Source organism: Podarcis melisellensis, assembly GCF_964234715.1.
Source record: "Podarcis melisellensis genome assembly, chromosome: 10".
NCBI classification, from domain to species: Eukaryota; Metazoa; Chordata; class Lepidosauria; order Squamata; family Lacertidae; genus Podarcis; species Podarcis melisellensis.
In genome coordinates, this window is record NC_138542.1 from 44822132 (window position 1) to 44839434 (window position 17303).

General features: G+C 41.7%; 1 protein-coding gene across 1 annotated transcript; it reads right to left on the bottom strand.

The window, feature by feature from the left end:
• Positions 1–2921: 2921 nt before the first annotated feature.
• LOC309379472 (cytochrome P450 2D14-like) lies at positions 2922–15715 on the bottom strand (the record flags this gene model as incomplete). The annotated part of the gene is made up of 9 exons (XM_081928685.1): positions 2922–3301; positions 3763–3904; positions 5003–5190; positions 6225–6366; positions 7937–8110; positions 9203–9363; positions 12120–12272; positions 12950–13121; positions 15491–15715. The coding sequence occupies 9 exons, from the start codon at positions 15713–15715 to the stop codon at positions 3123–3125; spliced, it is 1536 nt and encodes a 511-aa protein (XP_081784811.1). The 3' UTR covers positions 2922–3122.
• Between the last annotated feature and the right edge of the window lie 1588 nt (positions 15716–17303).

Here is a 17303-nt window from a genome sequence, read left to right on the forward strand (position 1 = left end):
CTGTAGGAAAGTAGAAAATTAAGAGAAATAAGATGTATTATTACTGATAAAGATAAGTGCGACAAACCAAAAAGTACTAAGGAACCATGATGGGGTGATGGGAAGTCACCATCGAAGATATGTATTATGAAACTATTGTATCTTTCTGTAATGTGTTAAAGTGTTTTTGTTGACTGATTGTTTTCTTTTGGAATCAATAAATCTCTCTCTCTCTCTCTCTCTCTCTCTCTCTCTCTCTATATATATATATATATATGCAGGTTTTGGTGTCCTCGGGTGTCTTCCCGTGTAAAAGTTGGGGTGTCTAGGCGACGTTTCGACGAGGTCTCACTCGTCATCTTCAGGCTGGTGCTTTCGGCTTCTTGTTACTGGAACAGAGCAGGATCTCAGTGTTTGAGTTCCTATAAATACTGTTGAGGGGGTGTGGTGTATAGCCTCCAATGTTCTGGGCAGAGAGGAAGTTCCCAGGCTAGTGTGCCTTTTCTTCTTTTGTTCCTTAATTACTTGAGGGATATCTTGAGTGATTTCTTGAGTGATATCCTGAGTACCACTTAGGTGGGTCATTAGGTGTGGATTAGTTGCTAAAGTCTTTGTGTCTTGACCTCTTGAACTTTGTGAAGAGTTTTTCTGAGAAGATGGCTGTACTGCACTTAGTTGTGCTCTGGCTTGGCTTCGTGTATAGGGGCGAGCTGTGGTTTTGTGGCCTGTGTCAGCCAGATCTGTGTAGGGATTGCAGGGGGGTGCAGCATCCGGAGGTGCCACCATGGTTTGGCTACTGGATGGTGTCTGTAATTTATCTGTGGAGAGGGTCTGGGTTTGGGTCTGGTGTGGTTGATTGGTGATAGCGTTCTGTGTGCCTCTGGATCTGGTGTCAGTTTTTGTGGGGAGGGCTAATTTCCAGATGTCTGGCAAGCGGGATGTGTCGTCACGCTTGTTCATGTTGTGAGGGTGTTTCTCTATCTCGATGGCTTCCATGATTATTCTCTTGTGGTGATGTTCCATGTTAAAGAGCAATTTGGAATCTGCAAAATTAATTTCGTGTCCTGTTTCTTTCATGTGTTGAAAAAGAGAGGAAGTTTTTTCTTCTTTTTTGACGGCATTCTTGTGTTCTGCGATACGTGCATTTATTCGTCTGTTTGTTTGTCCAATGTACGTGGCTGGGCAGACTTTGCAGGGTATTTCATAGACCCCTTGGTTTTCCAACTGGATTTTATCCTTGGGGTTTCTGAGGATATTGGCTATTTTTTGGTTGGTGCAAAAGGCTGTTTTGATATTGTGTTTATGGAGGATTTTGCTAATTTTATCTGTAGTGCCCTTGATATAAGGAAGGAGGGCCATGCCATTGTTTTCTTCTGTGTCTTGGTTTTTGGGGGGTGTTTCTTTTTGGATTAGCTTCGTAACCCTGTTTTGCTGGTATCCATTGGCAATTAACACATTTGAGAGATTCTGTAACTCAGTTGTCAAGTGGTCTTTGTCAGCCAGGCGTTTGGTTCTGGAGATGAGAGTCTTGGCTACGGAGTTTATTTGTGCAGGGTGGTGGTGTGATTGTGCATGTAAGTAGCGGTTGGTGTGTGTTTTTTTCCGGTAGATAGTGTGTCCTAGGGAGCCATCAGGTTTTTTGTAGATTAGGACGTCAAGGAAGGGAAGTTGGTTGTTGGCTTCTATTTCCATAGTGAATTGTATTTTGGGGTGTAGGCTGTTGAGATGTGTGAGGAAGCTATCCAGTTTTTCCTTCCCGTGTGGCCAAATTACAAAGGTGTCGTCAACATATCTCTCATATATATATATGAGAGATTTTCTGCAATCAAAAGAACAAAATCCACCTGGCTTTTAAATCTGCTGAAGACAGGAAAGTGAATGCACGCTGGCCTTAACCAAGTTGTAGTAACAAAGGCGGGAAAGCACAGAGTCATTCTTGGTATGTGTCAGGTATGAGCTGTGAATGCTAGCTGAGATAAGAGTCCGGGAATCCAGCCATATTTACAGAGTTTAATTGGTAGTGTTATGTACTGAGTTGAATAGGATCCAAACTGCAGCAGTCTGATTGGTCCTAGAACAATAGGATCCAAAAGGCAGCAGTCTGATTGGTCCTAGAACAATAGGATTCAGAATGCAGCAGTCTGATTGGTCCTAGAACAATGCAGCAGTATGATTGGTTGGCAGGAACCACCCAATCATGCTCCAGATAGAAGTGAATCCACAACCTGATTGGCTTACAGTAGAATTCCGGAATTAGCCAATCATGTGCAGCCCATTGTGTAAATAATGTATATAAAGCAGATACTTTGAGGGGACTTTCATTCATTCCTCCTCACCACTATTAGCTGAATAAAGAGCATGAAATCACTTTGTGACTCTGAGTATATTTCAGGTAGCTTCAAAGTATTTACAGGAGTTCAAAGAACGACACCATCACGATCAGTCAGTTGCCTTGAATGGCTCTTTCCGCTTCTTCCCCCAGCAGATCCAACTCCTAAGCCCAGCCTCCCTTCTTCTTCTGCTCTGAGTGTGGCTGGTTCCCAGAAATGGCCATCACCTCTCAGATTCATTGCCTCCCGAAGAGCAACTGCTAATTAAAGGCACATGATCTCTGTAAGTGCCCATTCTCTCCCCCCTCCTCCTTCTCTGCCTCCAATCCCCTGACAGTATCTCTATATTTTTATTTGTTGAATGCTGAATAATCTTATAGTCCACATACAAAAGCATCTTCTTAGCCATATACAATGTACCGTACAGGTAGACTGGTTGTATAACATTAGGGCCAAATTACATGCTACTTTTATGCATAGTTCCTAATGATTTGTCATCTGGTTGTTATTACCTGTTATTATCCTCACCTCAGATCATGCTTTCTATCCCTGCATTTCCCATTGTTGGTTTTTTTCCATTCTAACTCCTAAACTGTAGTTAGTTGATTCTGATTTTGAAATTTTATATGATTTTTATTGAATGTTTTTACATATGATTGTTGTAAAACGCTCTGATATTTTTCATGAATACTACTGTTTTATGAAATACATAAATATTTCTATTAATTTTAAAAACTGCTGTTCCTGGTATCTGCTCTATAGTTGCTTTTGAGGTTGATGCTTAGCTTGCTAGATATACTAAGCTTGGAAACATCATCTAGGAATGGCACAAATCTGGAAAGGGGCTGGATGAACTGCTAGGGCAAATAATCTTTCAGTCTTGGGCCTTGGATAGTTCTCAGGAATGCGAAAGGTGAAATGCTGCAGGAGGTTGGTGAAGAAGAGGAAGAGCTCCACTTTGGCCCATTGTTCTCCAGGGCAAGCATGACGACCTGTGTAAAAAAGATGCATAATACTTTGAGCATGAGATCAGGAGGAAGGACAGCACAGAACCCTTCCACTCTCTCTCTGAAACTTCAGTTCTAATCAGCTCATGTTGATTTTGAGCCTCTCCGACCCATGCCTGTGCTTTTAAGGGCTTCAGTCAGTCCATATTCTCCTTGAAATGCTAAGGGGAAAAACTGTTTTGGTTGTTTGGTGTTAACTTATGTGACACTGAAAAGGGTGTGAAGACGAAAGCAGAATGGGCAACCTGTGGCCCTTCAGATGTTCTTAAGTTCCTCTTCCCATCAGTTGCAGCCAGCCAAGATGAGCCTACACATGAGTCTCTTTTCAAGGCAGCTGATTATGGAAAACTGCTACTCTTGTTACCATGTGGGAAAGAGAAAGGAAGATAACAGGACAGCTTGCAACCTTTCCTCTTATACCTCAGCCATTCCTCTCTTGGATTTACCTAGAGAGAAAGGTAGGAAGGCCTCTCGCTTGACAAACTGCCCATCTGCATCCAGGAAGTGCTCTGGGTAGAATTCATGTGGCTTCTCCCACATTGTCTCATCCTTTAGCACAGAGGACAGATGATTAAAGACGACAGTCTCCTAAAATGGCAGAGAAACAAAGATTAGAATCCAATGCTGGCTTTATCTCATAGCTCTTTTTTTTGAAAATGAAATGCATTATTATAATTATTATTAAATGCATTATATTTATGAAATTTGTATGCCACCCTTCATCTGAGATCACAGTGCAGTTCACAACATAAAAATACAAAATACATAAGAACAAACCAAACCAGTAATCCAGCTCTCACAAACAGTGTTAAAAGGACATAGAATGTTAATTGCCCAAAGGCCTAGTTAAAGAGAAACATTTTCTCCAGGCACCTAAATATAATGAATTTGCCTGGTGAGCCTCCCTAGGATGAGCATTCCACAAATAAGAAGCCACTGCAGAAAAGGCCCCTTCTTGTGTTGCCACAGTCCGGACCTCTCATGGAGTAATGTAATCACCACAAGAAATAAAATCGAGTTTTTATCTAAAGTTTGCTTGGTTTACAAGATCTAATTCTCGTACTCATGAGGTTATCGGTGGGAAATGTTCCTGGCTATGCAGTGAAGAAAATGGATTGTTGGATTGACAGATGGCACTTCAGCTGGGTACCATAATGTCCTGACAGGTGGTTGAGCCATATGATCAAGCCAATGAGGGTCACCTGGTGTTGGAGGGGGAAAGGGCCAGATCAGCGGCAGCTTGGGAACTGAACTGGAAAACCTACTTAATTTGGCTTTTCTTTAGGATGTTCCTATTTTCATCGGGGAGATGTTGGAGGGTATGCAGTCATGTGATCCCTGAGCCAAGATGAGTAACAATACAACTTTTAGAAGACATCTGAAGGCAGACCTGTATATGGAAGTTTTTTAATGTTTACTGTTTTTATATATGTTGGAAGCTGCCCAGAGTGGCTTGGGCAACCCAGTCAGATGGCTGAGTTATATATAATAAAACTATCATCATCATCATCACCATCATCATCATCATCATCATTACTATTATTATTATTCCAGCTCAATTGAATTCTGCTACTGTGAGCATCAAGATCTTTGATCTTTCACATGCTTCTTTATAAGTGATCAACCTAGTTCTGATGCAACAGCAATGATTTCCTTTTCTACAAGTGTGTTTTTCAGGGTCTGTACCTTAGGAATAATGAACTTGCCGACCTCAGTATCTCTGTGTGTCATATATGGAGCTGCAACAGGTAAAATATCAGCACAACGTTGAATTTCATGTATCACAGCGCAAGTATAAGGCAGTTTCGACTGATCTTCCATCACAGGTGATCGTACCCTGCCAATCTCTTCATCAATTTCTTCTTGGACCCTTTCTGGAAATATTAATTTAGGAGTATTAATGCATTGCATATGTATCCTAATCCTTCCAATTCTCCAAGCTGATTGTAGCATGTTGTTTTTTACGGTTTCAACAGGCTTGGACACTATGAATTTTAACACTGAGCAGAGATTTGAACTTGAGTCTCCAACTAAAGGTCTGCTGAATATCCTCAAAACAACTCAAATATTGATTCAGTCTTTAGTGGGTGGTAGTTTTATCTGATCCTATGAAATGCTGAAAAACAGCTGAGTTGTAAAGTCAACCTAGCTTCAATTCCACCACTATTTGCTTTGAGAAAGGTGAAAGATGCAAACAGTTCAACAGCAGCATACAATATAAACCAAACAACACTGTGGGGAGCACTCTGTAAACTACTTAGAGGTTTTACTTACAATTAAGTGGTATACAAATGCTGTTAAATAAAAGAAAAAGTAGTGTTCAGCTGGGAACAGGAGATGGACCTGACAGTAATCAGGTGGGCAGAGATGGAGCACAGACTAAGCCAGAAAACCTGGCATGGAGAGACATTTTAAGCTCTCTGCCTTGCTTACTGGGCTCTGGGAAACTCCTGTGTGAGCTGTACAGGCCTTTGAAAGATCTTGCAAGATCTGAAACGGTCCCATGAGATCCTGTGCCAGCTTGGAAGATAAGATTTATCATGTGGCGGTTGTTACCGGAAGGTTCTTCTGACTATAAGCAATTTCGGCTTTACATGCTACCAACCCAAAACTTATCCCTCATAAAAGACATGATCCTACTGTATTAGGCAAAACAGCTTTGTTTTCCAAGTGCTTGGGTTCCAGTTGCTTTGCTTCTACTTTGGTTCATTTTATCATTGCTGTTATTATTTATATACTGATTTCTTAAGCCACTCCTCCTCCTGATTATTTTTGAATCCAAATCAGATATAAAGCAACTGCACAGCCCATGTAGCTAATTCTGCTCATTCTGCTGGACTGTCATCTAGCCTTCAAAAAGACAGATACCTCACAGGGTCTTGCATTTCCTCCAATACTGATCACTTACTTTGAACCTCAGGATGATCGACTATGTTCAACAGTCCCCAGAGCAAGGTGGAAGAAGCTGTGTCAGTACCAGCCCCAAACAAGTCAAAAATGATATTGATAAGGTTTCGTTCATTAAAACTGTTCTCTGGTTTCCCTTTAGCCTGAAGGAAATGGAACAAGTTGGTCACTCATGTGGAAAAAGCACAATACGATGTCACGTTTGTGAGAGAATAGTGTGTACTAATGATCTTTGCCCTCGTTATCAATAGTCTGCAAGATATGTATCAGACCGAAGTGAAGTAAATAGAGAAAAAGCTGCTCGGTTCCTTGAGAAACAGTGGGAAACTAGACATTTCCAAAAACTAGACATGGCTGTTGAAAAACATGGCAGCCCCCACCCCGAAGTAACATCTAATACAACCTAGCTCTTGTTTTGGCATAATTACACTGAGAAATCACCCCTCTCTTCCCACCCCACCCTCCAGTTCCAGAGAAACTACTGCTTAACATCTGCCAAGAGGCCTCATAACTGCATGCACAAAGACAAGCTTGATTACTGAGGCCACATATGCCTTTGTGCATGCATGGCTCAGCATCCAATATTATTAAAAGTCTCTTGGAAAATTAGACCTGAATTGTGCAGGGCTGAATGTCCCACTACATACTGAATTCCATCTTCGGTTGTTGGTGGCAAGCAACACCAGTGCAAGGTCTGAGGGGGCTCTTGGTGAAGAGCCCTGACTCCCCCTGAGCACCACTCTTGCTGAGCCTGCTGGAAAGTGTGCTGGGTGCAGGGGTGCCAACTTGAATAAAATATGGGGGGGGGGGACAAGTAAGCCCCACCCTGCATAATTGATTTCAAGACACAGCAAGTGCAGACACCAAGGGCTGGGTTAGAATATCACTCTATCTTGTGTGCAAGTCCTGAAAAAGCCCCAGCAGAGAACTCCAAACTGGTGCATGTAGTATCTGTGGGGCCTGTGTATGGCCACTACACAAGCTGAGGCAGCACATGTAGTAGGGATTCTTGGAATCAGTCACCGCCAACCTGCCAGCCTCCACATGTCTTGAGGGCTGATGGAAATTGAAGTCCAAAATATTTGGAGGGTGGCAAGTGGGTGAAAGCTGAGTGCAGAGAAAGTGAAGCTCCTCCAGCCATGCAGATGGGCAGAAAGAGAGTGAAGGAGCCCAAAACTGTTTGCAGGTGGAAATGCGACAGAGTGAAGAGACACTTCTAGAAATCATTTGTGGAAACTGAGGGTACAGCCTTTGTGAGGTTTGCTCTCAACTGAAGGAGTATCTGTTGGCTTCCGGTACGTTCTGCTTCTATATTTGTAAATAAAGCAAACATCACAGGTACTTCAAGACTCCAGTGCTCTCAAATTCAAAAGGAAACTATGCCCTACCACTCTGCCCTGAGAACTCACCTCTCAGAAGCAGAAAAAAAAACTTTGAAAGCCTAAATGTTTGAACTATTTAATGGCCGCAGACCATTGCTCTGAATCATGCAGCACTGAGATGTGGACTGCAGGGGAAAGAAGGGAGGGCTCTATAATTTTCCTTCCTCCTCACAGACGTTTTCATCCTCTGCTTTCTTACAAAGGAGGGGAGCTGTCTTGCAGTTGTACAGGCATAGTCTAGGTGGCACAAATTCTAACATAAGTAATTGATCCCAAGGCAGAAGCTACAAAAGAAGCCCCAGAGGTTCTGAGTCCATAAATGTCTCCCCACCTTATCCATCTCATCCAGAAATGCATCAATCAAATCTCTTGGAAAGGTGGGATCTCTGGTTTTCTTATGTTCATTCACAATCTCTCTTAGGGTAGTGCTAACTTCTTCATAGCGTTTCTGCAGTTCACGATGAGGTCCAGGAAAACAGGAAAACCAGGATCCCGCAACAATAAGCTGGTGTAGCAGAAATCACAAAAGGAAGAGACATCCCGTTTTCAGATACAGAAGACATTTCTTAGATATTTCACTTGAAGTGAAATTGCATTCTAGTAGGAAGTTCCTAACTAGCTACTTCTTCACGCTTATGTGGCTTCATTCCCATTCCTCCCCCAATTCCTGCATTTGGTACATTTAAGGACTCTTGTTTGTTCCTATAGTTCACAATATAATGCCCTCTCCTTAGCCATAACTGGGAGGGGGATGTTAGGATATACAAGGGTCTCTGGTGATCATTTCAATAGGCAGGCAGGCTAACATAGGAAGGAGAAGGCAGTTCCTTCACATATCCTATTCCCAAAACCTAAAGGGCTTCCAAGGTCAAGGTAATGGAAGAAGTGCTTCACATTCCCCTGATGCAGAACTTTCTAGTGGAGTCAATCTCAGCCTGTCTGGGTGATGAACACTGAAAGGGAGCCCCAGTTGCAAATGAACAATTGGGAGCTCCCTTAAGCTGTTGATTGTTCATTTGTAGCTGCATGATATCACATAAAACACCAGGTGGCAGGCAGGTCGCAATGGCCTCATGGGCCAATGTGGGTCACGTGCTAGGCGGAATTAGGTTGATGGGCTGGAGCTTTCTCCACATCTGTCAAAATACTAGTGGATGCTAGTTTCTCCCATTTTATGTAATCTGATATGTTTATTATTTTGTTTATTATCATTTTGACCTCCTCCTTTTATTTATGCTTATTAGTAACATATTGGCGATTTTTTTTAAAAATTAAAGGAATTGTTGTCTTTCTAATTTTCTTTTTAAAGTTGTATTATAAAAGGGTTTATTTTGCCTCTAATATTTTTCATAAACCACCTTTGACTTTGATTGCTTATGTTCATGTTTTAATCTTCCTGTATTTGTCTTTAGCTAGTGTTCTTCCCCTATGCCATTTTCCCCTCAAGAATTCCAGGTTTTAGAGATATTTTGAAGGGTAGTCAAGGATGTGGTACCACACAAAACACACAGGCACAAGTCCTGCCCCTTTCTATGTTGACCCATCAAACCCCAAACTGCTGTTTCCTTTTAATACCCAGACAAACGCATGACGGCACCTGGGGCAAATTTCTGGTTACTTCCTTCAAGATCTCCTGAAGCGGATGCATTATTTTCAGGAATTTCTCATCACTGTATTCAAAGCGGCCACCAAATGTTAGGGTGCAGATTATATTACTAACAGCCCTGTAGATGAGGATTTGTGGATCAAAAGGAGAACCTTGATGGGATGTAAGAACAATGAACAGATTAGAGGTATGTCATCATATATTGCCCATTTTTCATTCTACACCCATTATTTAGGTTGGTCTTCTCCAAATTGGCATCCTCCAAGTATCTTTGTCTTCAACACCTATCAGAAGAAGAAGAAGAAGAAGAAGAGTTTGGATTTTATATCCTGCCTTTCACTCCCCTTCTGGAGTCTCAAAGCGGCTAACAATCTCCTTTCCCTTCCTCCCCCACAACAAACACTCTGTGAGGTGAGTGGGGCTGAGAGACTTCAGAGAAGTGTGACTGGCCCAAGGTCACCCAACAGCAGCATGTGGAGGAGCGGAGACGCGAACACGGTTCCCCAGATTACGAGACTACCGCTCTTAACCACTACACCACACTGGCTCTCACAGACCCAATCAGCACTGCCAACGGTCAGATAGGATAAAAGTTGTACAGCAGTTTTTGGAGTGCAGTTTTTGGAGATTGATGTGGAAGTCTAAACAATAAAGAAAGCCTTCTGCCAGTGGTTCCCCACAAGCGCAGTCCCAAACATGAAGAAGCAATTTTCCATAATGTAATTCTATATGGCTAGGGACTGGATGTGAGCAGAGCCAATTGTGTGGGTCTTTCCTATGGAACTGGCAGTTCCTATATTGTTGCGCCATTCACAAAGCACAGAAAAGTTCCATTAAAGATACAAATTAACAAAGATAAAAAGATCCAAAAGGTGTGGCAATCACATGCCACCAAGAACTACTTATTCACCCCTCAAAAAAAAAAAAAAATAAATTCCTGAGATCCTTTGCCACATAACACAGTTGAACAGCTGTATACCTCACAGCATCTAATCACCACACACTCCACCAATCCTTTCTCATAGCAGCCAGAACTGAGGAGGTCCTAAAAGAGCACTAACCATGTTGCTGTCACTACTGGTACATGGAAAAGAATTTGAAGTTCCCCAGATTCAATGGAAAGCCCAGAATTAAATATAAAATATTTAAATATTTTATAAAATATTAAATATAAAATCCTTACTGATGACAAAAAGAGGGGAGGCTTTTCACTACCAGACTTGAAGTTGTATTATGAGGCGGCTTACCGAGTATGGGTGAAGGAAGGGATTGAATTGAAAAACACAGGAATCCTGGACCTAGAAGAACATGATCTAAGGAATGGCTGGCATAGCTAGCTATACTATGGCAAAACAAAAGCACACAAGGACTTTTTCAACCATGTAATAAGAAATCTGTACAATGTATGAAGGAGATACAGAGATCTCCTGGAAAGAAAAACACCTCTGTGGATATCACCGACAGAAGCAGTGGCTGTCAAGAAGATGAATATGGGAGACAAATGGGGAACCTATAGAGATCTGGTGACCATCGAAGAAGACAAAGTAGGACTTAAAGGAAAAGAAGAAACTTCAGAATTTGTGAGTGACTGGTTTCAATACTTTCAAATTAACAAACTATTTAAAACAAACAACCTATTCCTCTAAGCGACACCAGTCGCAAGGATAGCATACATGAAAATGTGAAAAGAAAAGGCAAGACTGACAAAAGATTAGTGGCTGTTTAAACTAAGAATTTATAGAATCAGCCAATATGACAGCTACAATAAGAAATATGGATAAGAAAATAATAATAATAATAATAATAATAATAATAATAATAATAATAATAATAATAATAATAAGTGAGTGGGAATTACTAGAAACATATTTTTAAGAGTGTGGAATAATGTTAAATATACAAGCAGGGATAGATTTATGAACATCAGCAAAAAAGGGTAAAAGGAGATACAGTGGTACCTCGGGTTACAGATGCTTCAGGTTACAGACTCTGCTAACCCAGAAATAGTACCTCAGGTTAAGAACTTTGCTTCAGGATGAGAACAGAAATCATGCTCTGGTGGCATGGCAGCAGCGGGAGGCCCCATTAGCTAAAGTGGTGCTTCAGGTTAAGAACAGTTTCAGGTTAAGAACGGACCTCCAGAATGAATTAAGTTCTTAACCCGAGGTACGACTGTACAGTATATAAAAAAGGGAGGAAAATATAAACCAAGGAGTTGCAGCAAAACCAAATGGAAATTTAGGATGTCAAGGAAAGATAGGCTGGGAAGTCCTCTTATGATAGGAAATAACTAGAGATGTTTCATGGCTGTAATAGATAATTACCATTGTATTAGATGTTGTATTAGAGGCTCAAAAGAGCTGATGGTGGGGGGAAACTAGAATAGCACAGTGAAAGAAATGAATGTTTGTAATGGAAAATGCAAAAATGAAGGCAAAAAAATACATTCAATTTTATCATTTGTTTCTTGAATTGATATTATAGCTGTGTATCAAACTACACCTGTCACCCAGCTTACCAATGCCAGGAAGTTTGTGTTTTCACCAGCAACGGCATTGCCAATTCTCAATGGAACCATGGCATTTTTATGTATCTCTCTGTGTTCTTCTAGAATTTTCTTTTTGTCTGACCTTAATTCCCTCCCACCACTGTGTGTTTATATTGTCTGCTCATTTAGGTTTGCACTCAGTGCATCTCAGAAAGAGGACTCTAATCCTTGAAAGCATATGCCATAATAAATTTTGCATTCTTTATAGTGCTGCAAAATTATTAGTCATCATGTTACATGCTTCAAAAATGAAATATGAGAAGATATTGAGATGGGAATGAGCTTTATAGAATCCTCTTAGCGTTTTTGCATCAAATGAGATCCCACAGCAGGAAGAATGTCCCCAACAATGAGATGTACCTTCTTTGGATTTGAACTCAGAGCACAAATATCCAGCTTCTTCAGACACTCTTTCTTCAAGCGTTGGCTTCCCCTTCCCAAAGTTCTTGAGGAGGGAGACAAAGAATCGCCTCTGCTCCCTCCAGCCATTGTCGCATGTTGCTACTACTATTCCTGAGGTTTGTAAAATAAAATAAATATGCATATAATGTAAAATAATATATTATTTAAAATAAATATTAATTTATATATTATGTAAAATAGGTTCATGGCAGTTTACCATTTGTCTAAAGAACTAGTTAATTCTTTGCATTTGTTATTGTTTGTTGTTGTTTTTAAAAATGAAGACTAGTAGTGTCCACATTAGATTGCTGGCCCATTCTTCTGGCCTTGGGAGTCCATAGACAACAGTAGAGACTGAACAACATTTGCTGCCTGCCATCTTGTGCTGACAGCCAGCCAGCAGGTAGTAGCTGTCCTGCTCACTTGTATGATTAACTTGCAAATAAATCTTCAAACGCTTCTAGTCCACCTTCCTGTCCCTACCTCTGTTAGTTGTTTACAGCTGAGTGAAAGAAGAACAAACTCCTCAAAAATCCCCCTGACATGTCATATGAATATGTATCTTCTCCCAGGCAATGGAGTCTTTCATTTACAACCTGAAGTGCCATCGTGGCCCACTTGCAGGCCTGCTCACTTGCTGCTTGTTTCTCCTACTCTCCTGATTCTTTTCTTCCATCATTTTTCCATCCTCTCCAAATTCTCCCTTCCTCAGCTACTTTTGGATGTGAGGGGAGATGGGTCACAATCCTACTGCATATTCAGTCCATCAGGGTATCAGCTATACTCACCTCCACAATTCTTTCCACGGTTTATCAGATTCAGCAGTGGAACTGCTGCTCGGTCAACAAAGTTCTCCGGGTTTTGTCCCAGGGCCTCCTTTATCGTCTTGAACCCACTCAGGATGACCATATTTCTCCATCCACACTGCAGAAAGATGACTGGTCCAAACTTTTTTTCCAGCTTTAATCAATAGGAAGGAAAGGGAGAAAATTATCCAGGGGGAAAGGACAATAAAAGTAGGGAAGGTATAATGTTGCAGTACAATATATATGGGAAATTCCAGAAAGCAGACATATTTCAGGCTTGAGGTGTTTAATCAAAAATGTTTAATCATTTCCCCAGAATATATATACAGAAAGACTAGTTTTCCCACGGGAGAGAGAGAGAGAGAGAGAGAGAGAGAGAGAGAGAGAGAGAGAGAGAGAGAGAGAGAAGCACCCAAGGATATGATAAAGCAAAAATGAACATTTCAATGAGAATTAGAGATACCGAACTGCAAAACCATTTAGCCCAAGCTGATGTATTTCCCACCCTTTGGACAAACAAAATGGCTCCAGCACTTCCCAATTATTTGTCAAACTTGGTCACCCCCAAGTTTAGAAAGACATTTGTTGTTGTTGTTTAGTCATTTAGTCGTGTCTGACTCTTCGTGACCCGATGGACCAGAGCACGCCGGGCACTTCTGTCTTCCACTGCCTCCCGCAGTCTGCTCAAACTCATGCTGGTAGCTTCAAGAACAATGTCCAACCATCTCATCCTCTGTCGTCCCCTTCTCCTTGTGCCCTCCATCTTTCCCAACATCAGGGTCTTTTCCAGGGAGTCTTCTCTTCTCATGAGGTGGCCAAAGTACTGGAGCCTCAGCTTCACGATCAGTCCTTCCAGTGAGCACTCAGGGCTGATTTCCTTAAGAATGGATAGGTTTGATCTTCTTGCAGTCCATGGAACTCTCAAGAGTCTCCTCCAGCACCATAATTCAAAAGCATCAATTCTACGGCGATCAGCCTTCTTTATGATCCAGCTCTCTCTTCCATACATCACTACTGGGAAAACCATAGCTTTTACTATACGGACCTTTGTTGGCAAGGTGATGTCTCTACTTTTTAAGATGCTGTCTAAGTTTGTCATTGCTTTTCTCCCAAGAAGCAGGTGTCTTTTAATTTCGTGGCTGCTGTCACCATCTGCAGTGATCATGGAGCCCAAGAGAGTAAAATCTCTCACTGCCTCCATTTTTTCCCTTCTATTTGCCAGGAGGTGATGGGACCAGTGGCCATGATCTTCATTTTTTTGATGTTGAGCTTCAGACCATATTTTGCGCTCTCCTCTTTCACTCTCAATAAAAGGTTCTTTAATTCCTCCTCACTTTCTGCCATCAAGGTTGTGTCATCTGCATATCTGAGGTTGTTGATATTTCTTCCGGCGATCTTAATTCCGGCTAGGGATTCATCCAGCCCAGCCTTTCGCATGAAAGACATTTATGCAAGCCAAATTCATTGTATTGCCATCCGCACTATTGGAAGGCAGATACAAAAAGATTCCCCATGGGGAAATCCAAAAAGCACAGACTAATTTCAAGCTTGAAATGTTTCAGAAAAATATTCATTTCCCCAGAATATGTTGTTGTGAGTTTGTTGGTGGTGACCAGATCCCCCTAAATTCTTTAATGTAGTAAATGTTACAATTTAGCCAATTATTTCGAGTATCAAGGGAAGATTTCAAAGCAGTCCAAAAATGCAGGTTATACTGTACTAGTTTTCCTGTGGCAGTAGCAACAGCAGTGCTAGCAAAGCCCTTCGCTTCCACCTCTGCCCTCTTTGCATTGCTCTGGGCAGGGAGGAGGTGGAGAGCCTCACTTGGTGGCTTGGAGGTGGCAGGGGTGGTCAGACACTGGGGTTGCTGTTGTGCACGGTACAGACTCCTTCCTTTTGGCTGAGGAGGAGTGAAAATGCATCATGTAAACAAAGTAACCCTTGGGGACTTTTTAAAATGGTTCATAAAAAGACCAATGTAGAAACGCAATGCCAAACTTAAAGGAAAGTTCTCCTTACTACCGTAATCCCAATTCTCTCAGACTAAAGCCACCACTGTATGGTATTAGTGTCCTGGGCAGGCTATTGAACATTGGTAGCAGGGCTGTGTCAAAAATTAATTTTCTCTCTCTCTGAGTGTGTGTGTTTGCCAATCTGCATCAATTAATGAGAACAAAAACTGTAGCGTAGTACAGATAGGTAGCCGTGTTGGTCTGCCATAGTCAAAACAAATAATTTTTTTCCCTTCCAGTAGCACCTTAAAGACCAACTAAGTTAGTTCTTGGTATGAGCTTTCGTGTGCATGCACACTTCTTCAGATACACGCGGAGTATTGTAGCGGAGTATTGTGCAATATTATGGAGGGGGTCGGGATTCTAGTACAGCCACTACCTGTCCTGTAGCCTTAGGCTGAAGAACAGGTAATAACTAGCTGGCTAACTAATTAAATAATACCAAGAGCTTGGCTAATGCAATCATTCAGTAGCATGCAGTGTCCTCAGAGATGGTGCAGCCAGTACTTACATCTTGAACAGATTTATGTGGGTTCTTTACATCTAGCAGTAGCAAGTTCCCAATGAAAGGCAGAGGGGTGGGTCCTGGTGGCCAGCGGCTGCTTCTCTTCCTCCGCTTGATGTAATCAAGCAGCAGAGCAAGTAGTAGGAGAGACAAGGCCAGGGCTGGGAGGTTGTTGTGGCAGCAGGAGAGTTTGCTCCCCAGCCAAGAGATGGAAGCCACGATCCCAGCCATTGGAAGCTTCCTCTTCCCTCCACTTTTCTCTCTCCCCAACTCTGCAGACTGGCGGTGTTCTTGCCTCTGCTGGTTTCTCTATTTCGCCTTTGTTCTTTTTTATTTATTCTCTGCTTTGAATCACTGTAGGAACATGATGTGCCACTGTTAATAGGGTTATCTTAAAGGTATACAAGGGCTTTAATACTGTAAATGAGCAATTGCACAAGGTCTGAAAGTCCAGTGTACAAGTGAAAACTTCAGCTAATAGATTTGAACCTTCGTAGATCAGATAAGGAAGGTCTTCACATGATATGAAGTTGAATTTAGGTAAGTCATTGAACCTAGTAGAGAATCCTCTGATGAGGGTTATACAGCTCTGATAGATGGTTTGGAAGACGATCACTTTCAGAGAGATATGGAATACAAGGATGGTCTTGGATTCTGGTCAAGGATAAGAGGTACATGGATCAACCAGCTTCCAACATGTGTCCAGCTGAGTGCGTAAGCCCCTCCTTTTCAGTTTTCCTTTCTGCCATGCTCCAGGCAGTACTTCAATGGAGTTCTGCCGTCTTTTATAATGGCATTTTTGGCATCCACCAAACTTTTATTTGACTATTTCTTTATTATTATTATTATTATTAATGCATTTTCCATTGTTTGGAACATACATTCTATGAATATCTTTATTTGACTCATAATTTGCAGCTTCCCCATCAGTCCCTCCATGGCCTCTGATTTATTCCTTATTATGCTGCATATCCTCTTACACCACCCATTATCAACCTACCCACTATCCTATTTGCTGCTTACAGCTCTCACATGGTCATTCCTACTTGAAAGTTTATTTATACCTCTTTAGATACTCTCCAGTGTTTCCACCAGTGTTTCCACTACTTCCTTATCTTTGTCTCTTCCTGATATCTTATTTTTGCTGTCATCGTAGCTAGCTCCACATACTCTATTTAAACTGCCACTCTTCTTTTGCTGGGGTTTCTTTCTCTTTCCATATTTGTGCATATATGATTCCTGCAGTGGTGGTTGCATAGAGGAAGAGACAAAGTACCTTCTGGAGAATTTCACCATTATTCTTAATAGGAAGGCCTCTGGTGTTTTTTTTTTTGGGGGGGGGGTAATCCTTAAAATATTTTTGTTGTTGTTGTTTTAGTCGTTTAGTCGTGTCCGACTCTTTGTGACCCCATGGATTAGAGCACGTCAGGCACTTCTGTCTTCGAGAACACTATCCAGCCATCTCGTCCTCTGTCGTCCCTTCTCCTTGTGCCCTCCATTTTTCCAACATCAGGGTCTTTTCCAGGGAGTCTTCTCTTCTCATGAGGTGGCCAAAGTATTGGAGCCTCAGCTTCAGGATCTGTCCTTCCAGTGAGCACTCAGGGCTGACTTCCTTAAGAATGGATAGGTTTGATCTTCTTGCAGTCCATGGGACTCTCAAGAGTCTCCTCCAGCACCATAATTCAAAAGCATCAATTCTTCGGTGATCAGCCTTCTTTACGGTCCAGCTTCCACTTCCATACATCACTACTGGGAAAACCATAGCTTTTACTATACGGACCTTTGTTGGCATGCTAATATACTGTACATAGAAATATTT